Source organism: Marmota monax, unplaced genomic scaffold (assembly GCF_021218885.2).
Source record: "Marmota monax isolate L192 unplaced genomic scaffold, Marmota_monax_Labrador192_F-V1.1 WCK01_AAM20220418_F8-fsc00125, whole genome shotgun sequence".
Classification (NCBI taxonomy): Eukaryota; Metazoa; Chordata; class Mammalia; order Rodentia; family Sciuridae; genus Marmota; species Marmota monax.
In genome coordinates, this window is record NW_026695235.1 from 13,859,132 (window position 1) to 13,879,832 (window position 20,701).

The following is a 20,701-nucleotide window of genomic DNA, read 5'->3' on the forward strand; positions in this document are numbered from 1 at the left end:
GTTTTTCCTTTAAAAGAGATGGAATAAAAGATAGATTAAAATGGTTTAAAAATTGCCATCATTGAGTTTTGAGACTTGTTTATATGTTCTGGATGGAAGTTCTTTTTTTGCTTTATCTATTTATGCATTTTGATACACTACAACTTCTCATTCCTCTGGCTATACATGGTTCAGAGTCACTCTAGTGTTCTCATACATGTATATAGGGTAATAATATCTGTGTCTTTCTACTGTTCTTCCCATCCCCACAGGCCTCCCCCTCCCCTCACTCCCCTCTACACAAACCAAAGTTCCGTCATTCTTCACTATGCCCCCGCCCCACTATGGATCAGCATTCATTTATCAGAGAAAACATTTGGCTTTTGGTTTTTTGGAATTGGCTTATTTCACTTAGCATGGTATTCTCTAGTTCCATCCATTTACCTGAAAATACCATAACTTCATTCTTCTTTAATGCTGAGTGATATTCCATTTTGTATATGTACCACATTTTCTTTGTTCATCTGTGGAAGAGCATCTAGGTTGGTTTCATAGTTTAGCTATTATGAATTGAGCTGCTATAAACACTGATGTGGCTGCGTCACTGTAGTATGATGTTTTTAAGTCCTTTGGGTATAAACTGAGGAGTGGGATAGCTGGGTCAAATGGTGGTTCCATTCCAAGTTTTCTGAGTTATCGCCATACTGCTTTCCATAAGTGATTGCACTAATTTGCGGTCTCACCAGCAACATATGAGTGTATGTTTTCCCCACATCCTTGCTAACACTTATCATTTCTTGTATTTTTGATAATTGCCATTCTGACTGGAGTGAGATAAAATCTTAGAGTAGCCGCGCCCCCCCCCCCCCCCCCCCCCCCCCGTGGTGCCCCCTGGCACCATGGGGATTGAATGAACCCAGGGCCTTGTGCATGTGAGGCAAACTCTACCAACTGAGCTATATCCCCAGCCCCTTAGAGTAGTTTTGATTTGCATTTCTTTAATTGCTAGAGAAGTTGAACTTTTTTTTGTATGTTTGCTGACCATTTGTATTTCTTCTTCTGTGAAGTGTCTGTTCAGTTCCTTAACCCATTTATCAATTGTGTTATTTGGTTTTTTGGTTTCTTTTTATATTCTGGAGATTTGTGCTCTCTCTGAGGTGTGTGTGGGAAAGACTTTTCCCCATCCTGTAGGCTCTCTCATCACATTATTGTTTTTCCTTTGCTGAGAAGAAGCTTTTTATTTGAATCCATCCCATTTATTGATTGTTGATTCTACTACTTGGCGCTTTAGGAGTCTTGTTAAGGAAGTTAGGTCCTAAGCCAACATGATGAAGATTTGCGCCTACTTTTTCTTAGGCGCAGGGTCTTTGTTCTTGTGTCTAAGTCTTTGATTCACTTTGAGTTGATTTTTGTGCAGGGTGAGAGAGGTCACCCTCTTAACTTCATTTAGCTATGTATGGATTTTCAGTTTTCCCAGCACCATTTGTAATAGGCTATCTTTTCTCCACTGTGTGTTTTTGGCTGCTTTGTCTTGTATGAGGTAACTGTATTTATGTAGGTTTGTATCTGGGTCTTCTATTTTATACCGCTGGTCTGTATGTCTGTTTTGTTTTTGCTGTTTTTGTTACTGTTGCTCTGTAGTAAAGTTTAAGGTCTGGTATTGGGATGCCTCCTGCTTCAGTCTTCTTGCTGAAGATTGCTTTGACTATTCTGGGTCTCTTATTTTTCCAAATGAATTTCGTGACTGCTTTTGCTAGTTCTATGAAGAATGTCATTGGGATTTTAATAGGAATTGCATTAAATGTATATAACAGGTTTGGTAGTATGGCCATTTTGACTATAATAATTCTGCCTATCCAAAAGCATGGGAGATTGTCCCATCTCCTAAGATCTTGTTTAATTTCTTTCTTTAGTGTTCTGTAGTTTTTATTGTAGAGTTCTTTTACCTCTTTTGTTAGATTGATTCCCAAGGTTTTTTTTTTCTTTTTTTTTCCAGCTATTGTGAATGGGATGTTTTCCTCATTTCTCTTGCAGTGGATTCATTGCTTATGTATATAAATGCATTTGACTTATGGGTATTGATTTTATATCCTTCTACTTTGCTGAATTCATTTAGTAGTTCTAGAAGTTTTTTGGTGGAATTTTTTGGATCTTCGAAATGTAGAATCATGTCATTGGCAAATAATGAGTTTGAGTTTTATTTTCCTATGTGTATCCTATTTCTTTCATCTGATTGCTCTGGCTAGAGTTTCAAGGACTATGTTGAGTAGAAGTGGTTAACTTTCTAAAAACTTTCCTCCAGTTTTTAGAGGGAATGCTTTTAATTTTTCTCCATTTAGAACGATGTTGGCCTTGGGATCAGCACAGATGGCTTTCACAGTGTTGAGGTATGTTCCTACTATCCCTATTTTTTCTAGTGTTTTGAACATGAAGGGGCGCTGTATGTTGCCAATGCTTTGTCGGCATCTATTGAGATGATCATTTGATCTTGTCTTTAAGTCTGTTGATGTGAGGTATTACATTTATTGATTTCTGTATGTTGAATCAGCCTTTGGATACAGGTTCTTTATCATATGCATCTTTGCATGTATTTTCTCCCTTTTCATGGTTTGTCTTTTTTCTTCTAATACTACCTTTTGAAGAGCAAAATATTTTAATGAGCTTGGATTTATCAGTTTGTTCTTCTATGGGTTGTACTTTTTTAAAAAATTAAGATAAATTTTAATTAAAAATTATTTTTTTTCTTTTCTCTCTCTTTAATTTTTTTTGGTGGGTTGTGTGTCAGAGCTAAGAACTTTGCCTACCAGTGTTTTTCAACATTTATTTTACTTCTGCCCTCTTCAAAAGACCTTTTAGACTTTTCTCTTATTTTTCTACTCATGAAATTTTAATACCATAGATGTATTGTTAATCTTTTTAGTTCTTTGTATTTATATGTTAAGAATGATAAATACAAATCTTAATTTTTAAGTAAACGTGAAAAAGCTTTTAATGAGAACCTAGACAAGAGACCTTGCACAAACATGAATCCAAAATGGGTCATAGACTTAAATAAAAAATGTAAAACTAAAACTTCCAGGAGAAAACCTACTTGACCTTGTGTTTGGAGATAAGTTTTTAGGTACATCACCAAAAGCGTCTGTGAAAGAATGAAATGCTAAGCAGCACTGAATGAAATTCAGAAAATTCTCTGTAAAATATGGTGTTCACAGAATGAGAAGACGACCACAGATGGGAGAAAATTGGAGAACACATGTCCAATCCGAACTGTTTCGAATATATTAAAGAACTCAGCTGGCTGGGCACGGGGGCACATGCCTATAATCTCAGTGACTTGGGAAGCTGAGGCAGGAGGATCACAAGTTCAAAGTCAGCAACTTAGTGAGGCTGTAAGCAACTCAGTGAGACCCCGTCTTTAAATAAAAATATAAAAAGGGCTGGAAATGTGGCTCAATGGTTAAGCACCCCTGGGTTCAATCCCTGGTACCAAAAAAAAAAAAAACAAAAAAACAAAACTCAGCTGGACTTGGTGGTGTATACCTGTAATTCCAGCACCTATGGAGGCTGAGGCAAGAGGATGGCAAGTTCAAGGCCAGCCTTAGCAACTTATCAAGGCACCAAAAACTTAGTGAGACCTTGTCTTGGGAAAAACCGAACAAAAATGGACTGGGAATGTGGTTCAGTGGTTAAGTGCCCCTTGTATCAACAAAAAAAAAGAACTCTTAAACTCATCAACGAGAAAAGTACCCAATTAAAAATGTGTGAAATAGGGGCTGGGGCTGTGGCTCAGATGTAGAGCGCTCACCTAGCACATGCAAGGCCCAGGGTTTGATCCTCGGCACCACATAAAAATAAATAAACAAAATAAAGGTATTGTGTCCAACTACAACTGAAAAATAAATATAAAATAAGTACAAAAAAATGTATGAAATATATGAACAGAGACCTTACCAGTGGTGATGCTTGGCACCAACTAAGTGCATCAAAAGATGCTTCAACCAATTTTCATTAGGAAGAAAATGAGCAGTGAGCACTGCACCCCTGTGCATGTGTCTGTGCCCTGGCTCCAGGTGTGGCATTGGGTGGGAGCAGCAAGGACGCTAGCAAGCAGACTAAGCAGAGGTTGCCTGGGGGCTTGCCAAACTGTGTTACCGCTGTTGACTGGTGACAGTCCTTGCTTCCCCAATGTTGAAGAATCACACCAAAGAAGCACGCCGAGGCAAGGTCAGAGTAGAAATTAGAAGTTTATTAAAGGACAGCAGAAAAGACTTCTCTTGGAGGAAGAAGGGGACCCAAGAGGTGGAATCCATGGAAGTGCGGTTGTCTCCCCTTTTTATAGTTTTGGGGACGGAATGTAGGTTGGAAGGGTTGGGACACAGGTGATCTGGGCAGGAAGGACTTCATTAACACTTCTTTGCGATGGGCTACCTTCTAATCTGGACTTCATTAACACTTCTTTGCGATGGGCTACCTTCTAATCTGCTGGGGCTGTTCCCAGGGTTCCATTAACATTTCTTTGGGGTGGATTTTGGCCTAGGGCCTTTTCGGGACTTCATTAACATTCCATGAGTTGTCCTGCCTTTCCCGTTTCCCCGGAATCATTGTCAGCATGGCCTCCATTTTAGATTTCACTCGATATGATATTAGACCCGATTTACCTAACTACACTGACTACCTAACTTTAAATCTGGCTTCAACTGGAGCAGCCAAGATGTCCTTTGGGAGGCTAATGGTAGATAGAAAAACTACATCCAGAGCATATTGTCACTCAGCATTAGAAAGAAATGAGCTATCAAACCATGAAGTGTTGGGGGGACCTTAAGTGCCCGTTACTAAGTGAAAGAAATCAGTCTGAACAACACTGGTGTGGTTCTACACTGTTCGAATCCAGGCAGAGGACGCTGTGGAAGAGGCCAGCTGTGAGAAGGGGAACAGATTAGGGTTGGCCAGAGTTGGTGTTGGGGTGCAGGAAGGGTGCAGGTGAGTAGCTGAGGCCCAGGGCAGTCAGGACTCTCCATGGGAGGCTGGAATGGTGGATGTGTGGGAGCGCGTGCTGTTGAGGCACGCTGGACTTTACAGCACAGAGTGAGCCTTGGTGAGTGCAAATTAAGGAAAATCACATGAGGTGTTGGGGGATCCCAGGATGGAAGGCAGGCTGTGACTACGGGCTGACACAACGCAGAGGGTGGAGCTGAGCTCTGACTCTGGGAGGAGCCTGTGTGAGAGCACCTGCTCTGCTTGGTGAGAGTGCCTCTGGGGGGGTGCAGGCCCCAGTCCTGACACTGCCACATGTGCCTTGGCCCATAGGAGAGAAGGGAGTGGAGGTGGTGCAGGGAGCCAGGCACCTTGCTGCCTCAAAGCTCCTGCAGCTCTACACTGGTGGCACTTGTTGAAGCAAAGCTGTGTGTGAGGTGAGGGGCCACAGAGATGGCATAGGAGCAGGTCACCTGGAGGGAGGGGCGCGGGAAGATGAGGAGTCTGGAAGCAGTGTGTTGTCTGCTCAGCTGCACAGAGCACAGATGGGGGACTCAAGGGAAATTTCTTTCTTTTTTTCTTTTTTAATTTTTTTTAGTTGCCAATGGACCTTTATTTTATTTATTGATATGTGGTGCTGAGGATCGAACCCGATGCCTCACACATGCTAGGCAAGCGCTCTGCCACTGAGCTACCACCCCAGCCCTGGGAAATTTCATTTTTCCACCAGCCTTTTGGAGGTTGTAAGTCCAAGGTCAAGGGTCAGGGTGCCAACTGGGTTGGTCTCTGGTGAGGTTTGCAGGCAGCTGTCTTGTCCCTGTGCCCTCACATGGCAGAGAGAGCGCTGGTGTCTCTGCTTAGGAGGACACATCCTGTTGGATTAGGAGCCTTCATGACTCCATCTGACCTTCTGGCCTTATCTCCAGATATTCTCATTGGAGGTTTGGGCTTCAGTCTGTGGGATTTGGGAAAAATTGAGTCCGTAGCAGACATATAAAAGAGAAGGTGTGCTCTGAAACCTGTATTTGGAGAAAGGCTGTTGAATTTTAATTTGAGAGGTGGCTGGGATGGAGTTAATGGGCTGGGCTGCTGAGATCTGAGGGTGTGAAATAATTGCCTTTGTCTTTTTAAAGGTTGGCAGGTAGGCATGGGTTCCTGTGAGTCAGAGACAGCTTGGGACAGAGGAGGCTCGGGGCTGGGCGCCCAGGCTGGCAGGGGGGCTTCAGAGCAGGCAGAAGACCTGCATGGAGGTAGAGGAACTGTGTCCATGCTCTGCTTGCTCCCCTCTGGGCCAGCAGGTCTGTTATGAATTTGCCACACCTGGTCCAGTTCACAGGCTGCTGTGCTTCAAAGTGGAACGCAGGCTGGGACTTGCTATCTGAGCTTCTCCCAGGCACTGGTAGGATGGGGGTACCACTGATGTGGGTGTGATCAGAAAAAGAAAGATCTGGAGCCCGTGGAGCTAGACCAGACCCTGCAGGGACACTTGCTAGGCTTCCCTGGGCCAGGAGGGCTGGAGGGAGTGCAGGTATTTTGTCTCCTAGGCAGATAGCCCAGGGCCGCCTTCCACCTTCCTGGGTGACAGTGATGCCTAGCAGAGGGCCCCGTCCTCTACCTGTGGCTGTCATTGCAATCCTAGTGATAAGAATGATCGCTGTGAGCTTTATGTTTTCCCAGCACAGGGAAGTTTGGTTAGTTCCAAATTGTCCCAGCTGTTGAGGGCCGAGGGAGCTGTGGCATAGGTCTTTTTGGGTCAGGTATCAGTTGCCCCTGTGTCGGGATGCTGCTGGACTGCAGAGCATCTGTGCTGATGGTGTGCTTCAGAAGGCAGCATCTTCAGAAGGACTCTCAAGGGTCCTTTCCTCATCTTGTACTAAGATTCACCTTGGTTTTGTTCTGTGCATGTGCTTTTGCTTGGTAGGATGCCTGGTGTGCATGATGAGGTATTTTGACAGTGAGCAGGACTGGAAGAGTGAACTTTATTTAGAATAGTGGTGACAAGATGTTCGTCCTTTTCACTTGTATCAGACATGGTTGTGTGTTTTCTCTGTATCTCCTTTAATATTGGGTGGCATGCTTCTGAGATTGGGACTTTTGTCTCTGCGTGCAGGAGGGCTGAAGCCTAGCCCAGAGCCCCGCAGCTGCACCTGCCACCTGGCAAGGACTCTGCTGTTCTACTGGCTCTGGGGGAATTTGGTTTGTGACTATCCCTTGCTCTGCTTATGTGATTGTGTGTCATCTTTGAAAGACGGTCGTGATTTCCTTAGTAGGTGCTGGAGTTGGTAATACCTGATAATTCAGCTGGGAAGAAGGACCAGGGTATAGCCCAGTGGTGCTGGGGCCACCTGCGGATGCCGGCCACGCAGCAGCAGCTGTGGAATGTGTGTCCTGATCTTGCGGCTGCACACCTGCACCTTTTCGGCTATTATTTCTTCACATATTTTTTCTGTTCCCTCTTGTCCCTCCCCTTCTGGTGACCTTGGGTGCCCTGTATTGGCGTCTGCACCAGGCCCTGCAGTGTCGACATCTGCCAGCATTGGAATGCTCCCACATTCTGAAGGTGGAAACATGCCCTTGCTGAGCACAGTCTCAGACTAAAACGCCCTGTGCAAGCTCGGCTGAGCACAGCTGCTGGCCACAGGAAGGGCCAAGCTGTTGCCTCACGCTCGCCACCTCTTCTCCACCCCCAATTTCCCTGCATCTGTCTTTATTTTAGGTTTCTGTTGCCTTGCCTTTAAACTCATTGATATTTTCTCTGCAGTGCCAGATCTGTTAATACAGTCGTGTTTGTTTTTTCAGTGTGTTTGTGTTCCTTCATTTGGCATCATGCTGGGTGTGTCCAGGTCTTCAGCTGGGTGCAGGCCGTGCTCCTCTGTTAGCCCCCACATAGTTAGTGTCTTTGGTGGTTTGGAGACGTCTCCTTGTTCTTTGTACTTGTCATTTGTTAGATACATCTGCTGTGATTGGTTTCTCCACCCTCACTGGCCTCTTTTTTTTTGGGGGGGGGTTGTTTTTAGTTCTGTTCTTTGATAAGCAGAAATTCTTAATTTTTATGATTTGAGTTTATCAGTTTTTCTTTTGATCAATGCTTTTTGTGTCCTGCCAAAAAGTCACTCCTAGCCCTGAGGGGGTCACAGAAACACTCTGTTATCTTCTCTTTTTTTTGGTGGTGGTGAGGGCTACCAGGTATTGAACTCAGGAGCACTCGACCACCGAGCCACATCCCCAGCCCTATTTTTTTTTTTTTTAATTTTTTAGTTGTTGAGGGACCTTTATTTTATCTGGTTATTTATTTGTGATGCTAGGAATTGACCCCAGTGCCTCACACTTATGAGGCAAGTGCTCTATGCTGAGCTCAACTCCAGCCCCCAGCACTATTTTGTATTTTATTTAGAGACAGGTTCTTACTCAGTTGCTTAGTGCCTCGCCATTGCTGAGGCTGGCTTTGAACTCACGGTCCTCCTGTGGCTTCTGAAACATTCTGTTATCTTCTTAGAGCTTTATGGTGTGTGTGTGTGTGTGTGTGTGTGTGTGTGTATGTATGGAAATCCTATGTGATACTTACAGCTAGTTTAGTTTTGCTAGTTTTTGAATGTTTTTCCCCCCCAGGGCTTAGGACCAAACTCAGGGTCTGGTGTGTGTTAGGCAAGTGCTCTGCCACAGAGCTAAATCCTCAACGCCACTAGTTTTTGAATTTTTATAAATTCTAGCATGTAATGTTTGGGTCTGTGCCTGTATATCCAGTGTCTTGATAATGAGATTCACCTATGGTGATATCTGCATTGTATCTATTATGGTTTCAATGTGAGGTGTCCCCCAAAAGGTCACATGTGAGACGATGAAAGAGGGTTCAGAGGGGAAATGATTAGGTTGTGAGTGCCTTAACGCAGTCAGTGTATTAGTTAGTTACCTGATGGGATTGAGTGGTAATGGAGGGAGGTGGGCCTTGGGGGTGTGGCTTTGGGGTGTATATTTTGTATATGGCTAGTGGAACCTTTCCCTCTCTGCTTTCTGATCTTCATGGGAGCTGCTTCCACGGCCACTCTCTTCCACCATGATGTCCTGCCTTGCCTTGAGCCTCGAAGAATGGAATCTGTTGTCTATGGACCAAGACCTCTGAAACCATGGGCCCCCAAATACACTTTTCCTCCTCTACACTTGTTCTGGTTGAATCCTTTCGTCACAATGGCAGAAAGGCTAAAATACTTCCTGTTGAGCCCTTTCCTGCGGGTCCCACCATGTTGAGCAGTTTCCAGGCAGTCCTGCGCATGGTGCACCGCAGTGTCCTTGTCTGAGGGCTTGTCTGTGGGCATTCTCACACAGTCCTCCTGGTCTCTGTGTGTGCATGTCTGTGGGGTTTAATTAGCCCTGAGGGGCTGTCACCATTTGTCTCTGTTGTTTGCACATGTGGCCCTGGGTTCTGAAGTAGTAGTGGCATGGGAGTGTATCAGTGGCTCTGCATTGTCTGCAATTGGTGTGGACGATCTTTTTTCCTCCCCTATTTTTACACTTTTGTCGGATGTGGGACTGACTTCTCTGGTAAATTCTTGCCAGGCTTAGCTTTTTTTTTTTTTATTGTTGGTTGTTCAAAACATTACATAGTTCTTGATATATCATCTTTCACACTTTGCTTCAAGTGGGTTATGAACTCCCATTTTTAGCCCATATACAGATTGAAGAATCACATCAATTACACATCCATTGATTTACATATTGCTATACTAGTGTCTGTTGTATTCTGCTACCTTTCCTATCCTCTACTATCCCCCCTCCCCTCCCCTCCCCACCCCTCTTCTCTCTCTACCCCCTCTACTGACCTTCATTTCTCCCCCTTGTATTATTTTTCCCTTTCCCCTCATTTCCTCTTGTATGTTCTTTTGTATCACACTTGCCTCATCAGTGAGATAGGTGGCACTCTGCTCTCTGCAGGGAGACTTTCAGGTGCAGAGACCTATTCTCCCAATGAGCCTCTCTTGGACTGTGTCCTTGTAGTGGGCTCCGAGGTCCTGTGTGGTGTGCACAGTCCCTTTCAGCAGTGTCCAGGCCCTTTCTGTGGGTCCTACCAGTGGTTCAGATATTTGAGGATCACACCTTCAGGTTTGGAATGGGTGCTCCCCTGACCTTCCCAGGAGGCTCACTTTGAAGCAGGATTCTTATGTGTCCGACCCAGGCTCTGCTGTGAGCAGTGAGGCTGTTCCCAGGCAGTCGATCACCTCGTGGGCAGGTGAGCCCAGCATGCAGATGCTCTCCAGTGACGTGGAGGCTGCCCCTGGCATTGTGTAGGCACTGGTTCCTTAGAGGTGTGGTGTGTGGAGGTGGTCATGGACATGGGGTTAAGAGTAGCTGTGCCCTCTGCTGGGCTTGGTGTGGCCCCAGAGGAACCAGATAAAGAGGAGAGGCCGGTGTGGTGGGCACTGACGCCCAGTGTGCTGGGGTCACCCATGGGAAGTTGCTCTTGAGTGTGGCAAAGTCAGGAGAGGCCGAGTGGCTGCAGGACACTGGACAACTGTGGGAGTGGAGAGACGCCAGGGCTGGTCATGATGTGGCGGGAATGGAGTGTGGTTTTTGCCTTGCCGTTCGTTCATTGAGGTAGAGAACGCTGGAGGAGCCCCCAGTGTTGGAGGGAATCTTGTCATACTCCCTGTTATGGTTGTAAGATGTTCCCTAAAGGCTCCTTTGTTTATGGGGGAGGTAAAAGGTTAAACTAAGGGTACCGTGACGTAACCAGTGGATTGGTTCATAATTGGAATGCATCACTGGGTTGCAGCTGTAGGCACGTTGTCGGGTGTGACTGAGGGAGCTGGTCCCGGGCTCTGCCTGCTCTCTCTGCTTCCTGGTGCCGTGAGATATGAGCAGCTTTTCTCTGCGGTGTCTCTCTGCCGTGATGCTCTCTGCCTCACCTCAGGCCCAGAGCAGTGGAGACATCCAGCCGTGGACCGGACGTCTGTGAGCAGAATAAGCTTTTCTTCCTCTGGGTTGTTCACTGTCAGGCAGAACCGACTAACACACTGTGCTGAACTCCTAGTGTTGCCCACCCATGCTGTCAGCCCCTGCACTTTGGTTCTTCTGGGGGTCTTTTAAGCCTCCATGACCACATCAAATTGTCCACCCCAACAAGTCCCCTGGCTTGGGCAGGAAGATGGAGTTCATTTAGCCATTCTGAGTTTGAAGTGCCCAGGTGACACTTCTCACAGAGAGGCTGACCTGAAGATCACTGGAGGGGAGGGGGTTTCCTGGTGGAGGGGTGCTGTGCAGGCAGACAGACTGCGGGGGAGCGGCGTTGCTCCCTGTTGAGGGGCGGCCACAGCATCTCTCTTCCCTGGGGCTGTTGCTGCTGAAGCAGGGGGCAGAGCTGGAGTGTTAAGACAGAAGTCTTTGATGGCTCTGACAGACATTGTCCAGTACCTTTTAAGAAGAAAGCAAACTCACGTACTCTGTCATGGACTATGTGGGTACATCTGTTTTCCACGCCCTCTGTGACTTTGAGAATCAGTCGTATCTTGTCAGTATTTGTGACTCGGTGACCATAAGCGACCTTTGATGTTGGCGTCTTGCATTGGTTCCCCACGTCCTGTACCTTTCCTCTTCTGTGGTGTCGCTCTTGTCTTCCTGCAGATGGCCAGGTTGGCACTGTCCAGCAAGGCGCGTGCCCTTCCCTGATGGCTGTCTTTCAGTGAGATATGATTCCCGTGATGTGATCCACTGCTTTTTTTTTTTTTCTTTTTTGGTTCTAGGGACTGAACCCAGGGCCTTGTGCATGTGAGTGCAAGCACTCTAGCAGCTGAGCTATGTCCCCAGTCCCTAATCTACTGTTTTAAAGCACATGCTTCAGAGTCTTTTAGCACAGGCCCAGAGGTGCACCCCTTCTCCTCTGTTAAGCTCTGGACATTTTTATCATCGTGTGCTTGTTGACAGTTGTACCTGCCCACGCCGCCCCAGGCGGCTCTCTGTGGATCTGGGCTCCTGATAGGTTATGTAAATGGTCTTCTGTGACATGTAGCCCTTGTTGCAGCACCTGTTAATGCTTTCCTTCCTGGGTGAGTGCAGTCAGCTCTCCACACCCATAGAGTCTACTGAGTACAGACTGAAGGAACTTTGGGGAAAGTCGGTATCTGGTCTGAATGCAGACAGACCTCTTGCTCTTACCATTATTCCCTAAAGGGTAGGCTGTAGCCACTGTTTATGCAGTTTCATTGTTAGGTGTCACAGGTCACCTAACATGACTGAAAGTCTCCTGGAGGATGTGTGCAGTTCACATGCAAGTCCTACGCTTTTTTTTAATTTATATTTTTCTTTAGATGTAGATGGACACAATGACTTTATTTTATTTATTGATTGTTATGTGGTGCTGAGGATCAAACCCAGGGCCCCACATGTGCTAGGTGAGCACTCTACTGCCGAGCCCCAGCCCCAGCCCTCGCCCTCCTACGCCCTCTTGTAGGAAGGACTGCAGTGTCCATGAGAAGCCCCGGTCTCCTGGTTTGCTGGTCTGGGGCATCTGTGTGAGTCTGGTTGGGCCTTTTCCGCCTTCCAGGTGTCTGGAACATCCTTGGCACTGCTTTCGTGAGGCACTAGTGTATTTTATTTTATTATTTCTTAGTGGCTGCTGGTTCTGTGAATTTTCTGGCCATGGTCTTTGCTTTCTTTCCCTAGGAAGAAGAACAAGATTGTGAACTGGCAAGCAGATCCGAGGATGAGGCTGCCCAGCAGCAGCAGCCTCAGGTGACCTGCACGGCCTAGCCAGGGCTCTCGGCCATCACACACTGGGCATATGCTCAGCCATCCACACAAGGGCACTTGGGGTCTCGAGCTGGGAGGGGACTGCAGGTGGGGGAGACGCATCCCAGAGTGCATGGGCAGATGCCACAGCTTGCTGTGTTTCCATGTTTTCTGTGGGGGGGGCAGTTCCTTGGGGCAGGTGGAAGGGCAGCTAGGGGCCTGGGGAGGGCAGTCTGGCCTGTGCCAGGTCATATATGCGGAGCCCTGACTGCTTCTGCTGTGAATCGCTCTTACTTGTGAGGGAAGCCATGGGAGTGGCTGCTGGTGGGAGGCACACTGTGGGGACAGCTGCAGCCACAAGCGTGGAGAGCAGGTGGTTGTCCTCCTTGTGCTGCATGCTCCGTTTCCCTTGTCCTGGGTCCATCACGTGTTTCTTGGTGTCACCTTGCTGCCTGGTTCCAAGCCTAGACTCATGGGATGTGCCTCTGTCCCCAGACGGCACCCAGCCTGGAGCTGGAGGCGCTGCGCCTGAGCCTGAGCAACATGCACACGGTGCAGCTGGAGCTAACGCAGGCCAACCTGCAGAAGGAGAAGGAGTGCGCACTGGCTGAGCTGCGGGAGATGCTCAACGGGCGGCGTGCGCAGGAGCTGGCCCTGCTGCAGAGCAGGCTGCAGTGCGAGCTGGAGCTGGTCCGGGAGCAGCATGCGCGCGAGAAGGAGGCCATGGCACTCCGCTGTGGGCAGGAGACGGGTACGGCATGCTGGCGTGGGCAAGAGGGGGGTTCTGCACGTGGGGCCATTCCAGTATGCCTCCCGGCTGCTCTGGACTGCATGGTGTCCTCGTTAAGAAACGGCCTGCTTATTTTCTGGGTCGCTTCCCCTGTCCAGAGTGCAGGCTCCTGTCCCCATTCCCTGAAAGGCAGGGCCCCGGAGTGCGCACCCCCCACCCCCACCCCCAAGCCTGGCTCCTGACAGTTCCCACTGCTGTGGCTGAGCGGCGCCTGGGTCAGACGTCTCTTCACCTGGCCTTGGCAGCCCTGGTTCTGCTGCTCTCTCCCTCAGGGCAGTCTCCAGGGGGTGAGTGTTAATTTCGATGGTGGGATCTGCTGCCTCCAGGCTTTGTCAGCCCCACCCAGATGCCCCTGGTCTCAGACCCTGTCCTCCTATGCTGAGCTGACCATGATTCTCCTGGTTGGCGGTGCCACCCACTGGCTAACCTGGGTACTTCTTAAATTTGCTAATTCTTGGTCAAATTGAGCTCTTTTTTTGGCCTAATAAATGCTTTCATGTTTTATTTTTGATAATTTTTATGGTACTTTTTTTAAGAGGACCCTGCTTTCATGCATCTTTTTTTTTTAAACTTCATTTTTTTTAAACTTTAAAAAAATTTTGTTGTTGATAGACCTTTATTTTATTCATTTGTTTATATGTGGTGCTGAAAATAGAACCCAGTGCCTTACACATGCTAGGCAAGCACTCTGCCACCGAGCCGCAACACCAGCCCCCTTAACTTTTTTTTTTTTAATTATCTTCATTTTTATTTATTTATTCATTTTTATGCGGTGCTGGGGATTGAACCCAGGGCCTCACATGTGCGAGGCAGGCGCTCTACCACTGAGCTACAGCCCCAGCCCCCATGCACATCTTTTTTAAAGAGCTTTTTTGAGACATAATTGACACAGTGCACAATCCACTCGCTGGTGGCTTGGGGTGCATTTGCCAAGCTGTGCAGATGTTCCCACAGCTGCGGTTCACGTGTTCTCACTCCAGAAGGGAGCCGCAGGCCAGTGCTTGCGCTCCTGCTTGCCTGCTTGCCTTCCACTGGTGCAGGAACAGCATGTTCAGCTGTGGCTGTGTGGAGAGCCCCTGCCCCAGCCCGCCTCTCCCTCACTCTGAGGGGCAAGTTTTCTTAAGCTCTTGTGATGCTCTTTTGTTTCTTCATGTACTTTCAAGCAAACAAAGGTATATTTAAAATTTTCTCCTTATTTATTTATTTTGGTACCAGGGATTGAACTCAGGGGCACTCAACCACTGAGTCACATCCCAGCCCTATTCTGTATTTTATTTAGAGACAGGGTCTCACTGAGTTGCTTAGCACCTTGCCATTGCTGAGGCTGGCTTTGAACTCGCGATCTCCTGCCTCAGACTCCCATATTTTTCTCCCTTTTTTGGGAAACATAGCTTGTCTCTCAACCCTCTCTGGGCTGCTCTCTTTTCACCATTCCGGTCTGTATGGGCCCTGTCTATTCTCTGTCCAGGCCTGGGTTTCGGTGGCCCTCCTGGACACAGGGTGTTGTGAGTGTCCACTGTGTGGCCCATGGTGCTGGAGCCTTGTCTCCTGGGTGATGGATCTGGAGGTGAGACTCAGGGGTCTGAATGGCTTGTTGTCTGTCTCACAGCGGAGCTGAAAGAGAAGCTGCGGTCAGAAATGGAGAGAAGTGTGCAGATGGTTGAGGTGGGTGAGACTGCACAGCATGGGTCTGTGACCTTTGATGCTGAGGGACCCAGGGGAACTGGGCAGAGCGAGTAGTTGCCCTGTGTGAGGACAGCTGTGCTGTCGAGGGATGTGTGCTGTTTCACACTGATGTCTGTTGTTTCACACTGATGTCTGTGGTGCAAAGGTGCTTGTCACCCCTCCACCCTTGTCCTGGGCCACTATCCCTGTCCTCTTGGACTTGTGTCTGGCGGAGGAAGGGGAACATGGCCCGAGGTGTGGTATATCTGAATGTCAGGAGGCTGTGGAGTTGTGGGGGCAAGCCCCAGCCCCAGTGAGTTGAGGGGTTCCTCCTGAGTCCTGGCTTGCTCAGGCATTGGCCAGGGCTGTCCATTCAGGGTTGGGGTTCATGCCCTAGACTTCCACTCCTCTGACCTGGCAGTGGGGAGTTGTTTCTTAGGACGCTTGGACCAGAACCCAGCCCTTGGAAAGTTTGGCAAGTCACCATCAGATCCTGCATCTTGTAGGGACATAGCTTCACGAGCTTTCAAGAATGGCCACGCAATGCACTTTGAATTCAGGACCCATTTTGCTGGGGGCCAGGTGGCCCTGTTCTCTGGTCTCCAGCTGTCTGCCTTGTGCATGCTCCTGCTGTGTCCTTGCAGCAGCTGGTGGGTCACTGGCTGGCCATCAAGACCCATTTCCTGCAGTGACAGTTCAGTATGGGGTCAAGGGCTGCTCACTCTAGGGTTTTTTTTTTGGGTGGGGGGAGGGGTACCGGGGATTGAACTCAGGGGCCACCAACCACTGAGCCACATCCCTAGACCTATTTTGTGTTTTATTTAGAGACAGGGTCTCACTGAGTTGCTTAGCACCTCACAGTTGCCGAGGCTGCCTGTGAACTTGCAATCCTCCTGCCTCAGCGTCCTGAGCCGCTGGGATTACAGGCGTGCGCCACTGTGCCTGGCTCCACTCTAGTTTTTTGACAGTGTGATTGAACTTTCTTTACCACATATAATCAATTATTTACCATAATCTTCTTTTTCTTTTAAATTAGACCCTAAAACAAGACTGGGAATCTGAAAGAGAGTTATGCTTAGAAAATCTACGCAAAGAATTATCCGCAAAGCACCAGTCAGAAATGGAGGATTTGCAAAACCAGTTTCAGAAAGAATTGGCAGGACAGAGAGCTGAGTTGGAAAAGGTTTTTCAAGCTAAAAATCAGGCTGAAGGTGAGCATAGAAGTACTGTGAGCAGGTCTGGAGGGGCTGAGTTTCTGTGTGATATTAGACTCAGGATCTTGCAGCTCACCACATGGACCAAACACACTCTGCCACCTTTGGTTTCCAATGCCAGGTACTCCTGATGGCAGGTTGGGAGGCCTCCTTGCTGGCCACTGACCTCTGTCTCAAAGACATGTTTTGTGTGTTTATTTACTAAATTGATAGCAAAACAGTAGTATCTGGTAGTTGTGTGTTCTGCAGTGGTCCTTGTGGGCCGGGTAATGCTGCCTGTAGACCACCAAGTCTGTCTCTTCCTCCTTCCCGGGGAGAGCAGAGTGGCTGCTGAGACAGGGTGTGGACTGGGCCTGCAGGCTGTGGCGCAGCTTTGCCTTCCTGGCCACACCCCTGGCGTGGCACACTGTGCAGGAGAGCATGGGCCCAGGATGGAGCTCAGTGGCGTGCAGCGAGCCGAGCGGTTATCATCTCAGTGGTAACCTGCTGCCAGTGCCGCTGAGGAGGGAGAGTGGCATCTCCTTGAAAATGAGGTGGAATTCGTGCTGCCTTCTAGTCTCCCTGAAGGACCTGGAGGCTCAACACCAGGCAGCCATCAAGCAGTTATGCGAGGACCTGCAGGTGGAGCGCTGCCAGTGCCTGGAAGACCTGGAGTCGAGGTTCAGAGAGAGGGAGAGAGAAAAGCAGCTGGAGGTAGGCACGAGCTCACTCATTCGTAATTATTTCGTGTTCGGGAATTTAATTTTTTTTTTTAGTTGTCTGTAGACCTTTATTTATTTATGTGCGGCGCCGGCACCCGGTGCCTCACACATGCCAGGTGAGTGCGCTACCATGGAGCCACAGCCCCAGCCTTTAGAGAAGTTTTAAAAGGTTTTGTAACTGGGCCATTGTTCTGTTATTTGCTGAAACTTGAGTACTGACTTTGAGAAGACTTGCTGGGTGGAGGAGCAAGGGCAGAGTCTGAGGTTCATGTCGTCATTAACATTCTTGCCTTGTCCTTGGAAAGCGCACATTCTCTAGAAGTATACCTGAAATGTTAATAAAGGTCCCAAATGGTAATTCAGACATGTTGGCGTACATCTGTAATTCTCATGGCTTGGGAGGTTGAGGCAGGAGGATTGAAAGTTCAAGACCAGCCTTGGCAATTTAGCAAGACCTTCGGCAACTTATGAAGGCCCTGTTTCAAAATGAAAAATAAAAAGGGCTGGGATGTGGCTCAGTAGTAAAGCACCCCTGGGTTCAATTATAAGTATAAAAAAATAATAATAAAATAAATAAAAAGATACCAAACTCCAGGAGTAAGGCCATGTTCCCCAACTGTGATTCTATAAGCCAGAATTTCCTCCAATAGCTCCCCAAAGCATTCCTGCTTACTTGCTCCAGACCTGCTTCTGGTGCAGTCCTGCATGTCTTGTTTAAGGTACGGCCAGGGTACTCCAGCCTGAGTGCTTTCCTACCAAACCCAAGAGGTGAGGGTCAGTCCAAGACATTGAAAAGAGAGTAGAACAGAAGTTGGAATTGGTGGTGTGCAGAGGTGTGCAATCTGAGCAGGGGCAGCACGGGGCCCCGTGGTCTTCAGGAGCCTGCCTGGGCCCATCTCTGGACCTGAAGACCTGGTGTCTATATCCTTTGTTTCTGGGGTCCTGGTCTTGTCTTGGCTGCTAGGCTATCTCACAGTGATGGGGAGAAAGCCCATGAGCACCCCCTGGTCCTAATGCCATGAAGAGGATGGATCAACCTCAGGGCCAGTGCCTCTCTCACTACAGGCCATAGCTCAGGGGCCACATTCCTCTGTGGTTGCCCAGCTCCCTGTGGGGCTGCAGCCCACGAGACAGATGGTGAGGCTCATCCTTCCACCAGGCCGTCCTGGACTGGAGCCTGCCTTCCCTTTTGCCGTTCTTGCTCAGGGAGAAGACCCATCTGCTGGGAACAGGCCCAGGCCTGGGGTAACTGTAGAGGAAAGACGGCACTGCAGGGAGAGGGGCGGGAAGTCCGGAAGTCAGGCAGCCTGGCAGCAGTGTGCATGCTTGTCCTCCTTGGCGAGTGGACAGGCCCTTGTGTTGCTCGGAAGGCCTCTTGGGTCTCTGCTGGGACAGCCTGCCTGCTCTGTCTTGTAGCCGGACCACACAGAATGGTGCTGACATCCCACCAGGGTGCACTCGCTTTGGGCCTGGCAGTGTCACAGTGTGTCAGGATGCTCTTCGCCATCCCTGAGACCAGAGGGTCAGTCCATGGCAGGGCCTAGCCCTTCATGCTGTGCTTTATGGGCACTTGATAAGGTGAGGAGCAGCGTTTAGTGTCCGAGTGTGAGGTGACCTGCTTCTGTAATGTGAACTTGAGGAACACACACTCCTCATTTGAAGTGATGGTCCTGTGGGTAATGCTGCTTCCCCGGCCCTGCCTCACAACAGCGGCATCGCAAGCCCTTCCTGCAGGTCCCACCAGTGTCACGGGTGAGCCCCGTCCTGTGCCCAGAGGCTGCAGACAGCTTCACAGATGATGACTGTGTCTGGCCGTTATGGCTCTAGGCCAGCAGGCAGGTGACCACACTGTCCCCAGGGCATGGACATGCTGAAGTTATGCTGTGAACACTCACACCCAGAATTGAATGCTATCTTTCTTATTGCAAGTTGGGGTCTTGTTGTGCTGCCCCGGCTGGCCCTGGGCTCCTGGGCTTACGTGACCCTTCTCTCTGACTCTCCTGAGGAGCTGGGATTGCAGATGGCACCATCATGCCTGGCTGTTACTTTTAAGTGACTCTGACTCTGGCCTGGGCCTCGTTTGGATGAGGCTGCTCTGGCTGCTCCGTTCTGGCTGCTAGGTTTGGGGTGTAGGTCTCCATTCCACATGTGTCTGGCTCCTGCCCACCAGGTGCATGTAGCACAGACCACACATGGTGCACCTTGGTCTCCCGCGTTCCTCACAGGGATGCTTTCCTTTTCCAGCTGGAGAATCTTCAAGCGTCCTATGAAGCCCTGAAGGCCCAGTCACAAGAAGAAGTCAGGCGCCTGTGGTCCCAGCTTGAGTCTGTGAGAACCAACAGAGAGGAGCTGAATGGTGAGCAGGTTTTTTTTTTTTTTTAAATATTTACTTTTTAGTTGTAGTTGGACACAATATCTATGTTTTATTTATTTATTTTTATGTGGTGCTGGGGATCGAACCCAGGGCCTCACATGTGCTAAGCGAGTGCTCTACCGCTGAGCCGCAACCCCAGCCCTGGTGAGCAGTTTTGTGTAGGAAATTCAGACCCTCCAAAGTCAAAGCTGTGTGTGCTTTTCATTTTTTGCAGCGCTGGGAAAGGAAACCAGGGCCTTATGCTAGGTAAGCGCTCAACCACTGAGCCACACGGTGAGCCCTGAAGGCATGTTTTTCATTCTGAGAGTTTCATTTTTCATGAACTAGAATTTAGTAGTTGTAGCTAGCACAAAAAGTAATTTTTAAAATGTGCCCGTCCTATACAGTGTTCAGGGTTTGTGGAAGTCAGGCACAGGGATCGGCTTTGGTTGGGAATGAAGTGCACGAGCCTCTTGCTGGGTCGGACTGTCCCAGGTGGAGACCGAGAGTTGGGAGAGCCATGATTTTGTCCTTAGGCAAGTCAGCTGGCAGCAGCTGTGTGATTGTATGGCCCTAACGGTGCAGACTGGCATCATTATGGGCTGTCTCTCCAGTGTGAGGCGAAGTGCCTGTGGTGCTCAGCCTTCTCCTGGACGCTGCTGTAAACAGTGCCTTGCTGCTTACCTCACCGTGGTCCTGTGTGCCGCCTCTAGTGGCTCAAGCTCCAGAATTGAAGGGTTCAGGGCCCACCGGCGGTGGCGAGTTTGTCTGGGACAGCTTGGTCCTAGTCTTCCCTGATAGCCAAGTCCCTCCATTCACATCAGGTTGGTTTCTGCTCAGCTGTCTGAACGTCGCTGCCCCAGAGCAGGCAGAGCCACTTGTGCCCATAGGCAGGGACAGTCAGGCCCAGCTCAGGCCACCAGCATCCCAGGCCACAAGAGATATCTTCTTCTTGGAGTTCATCTGCCAACTGCCCCTAGGGCAGGTGGATCATGAGGAAGGACCAGGGCTGTGCTGTTGAGCAGCCGCCCTTTGCCATGCACTGGGAAGGGAGGCCTGGGCTTCGTCTCCCAGCCCCAAGTTCTGTCTGTGGCCACATGTGGTGGGCAGTGTGTCAGTTGTCCTTCCTTGGGTCTGTTTGTCACTGGAGGCTGGAGGAGAGAGAAGCTGATGGGACCAGAGGCCCCGCGGCTTCTGCACATGCTCTGCTCCTTCTTGCTCAGCTGCAGATCTTCCTTCATACCGAGGCCCCCAGGAGGGAGCCCTGGGTGGTGACTGAGTCCGCACTGGGGCAGCCTGCAGTGCC

At 49.0% G+C, this 20,701-nt stretch overlaps 1 protein-coding gene across 12 annotated transcripts in view; it reads left to right on the forward strand.

The window, feature by feature from the left end:
• Positions 1 to 20,701, forward strand: part of Pcnt (pericentrin) — a 98,113-nt gene that overhangs the window by 5,687 nt on the left and 71,725 nt on the right. For all 12 annotated transcript variants that reach the window (XM_058577308.1, XM_058577306.1, XM_058577310.1 and 9 more), the window contains exons 3-8: positions 12,607 to 12,675; positions 13,168 to 13,423; positions 15,072 to 15,127; positions 16,164 to 16,338; positions 16,898 to 17,034; positions 19,287 to 19,398. In XM_058577308.1, coding sequence (XP_058433291.1) covers positions 12,607 to 12,675; positions 13,168 to 13,423; positions 15,072 to 15,127; positions 16,164 to 16,338; positions 16,898 to 17,034; positions 19,287 to 19,398 — 805 coding nt within the window. The remainder of the gene's footprint in view (positions 1 to 12,606; positions 12,676 to 13,167; positions 13,424 to 15,071; positions 15,128 to 16,163; positions 16,339 to 16,897; positions 17,035 to 19,286; positions 19,399 to 20,701) is intronic.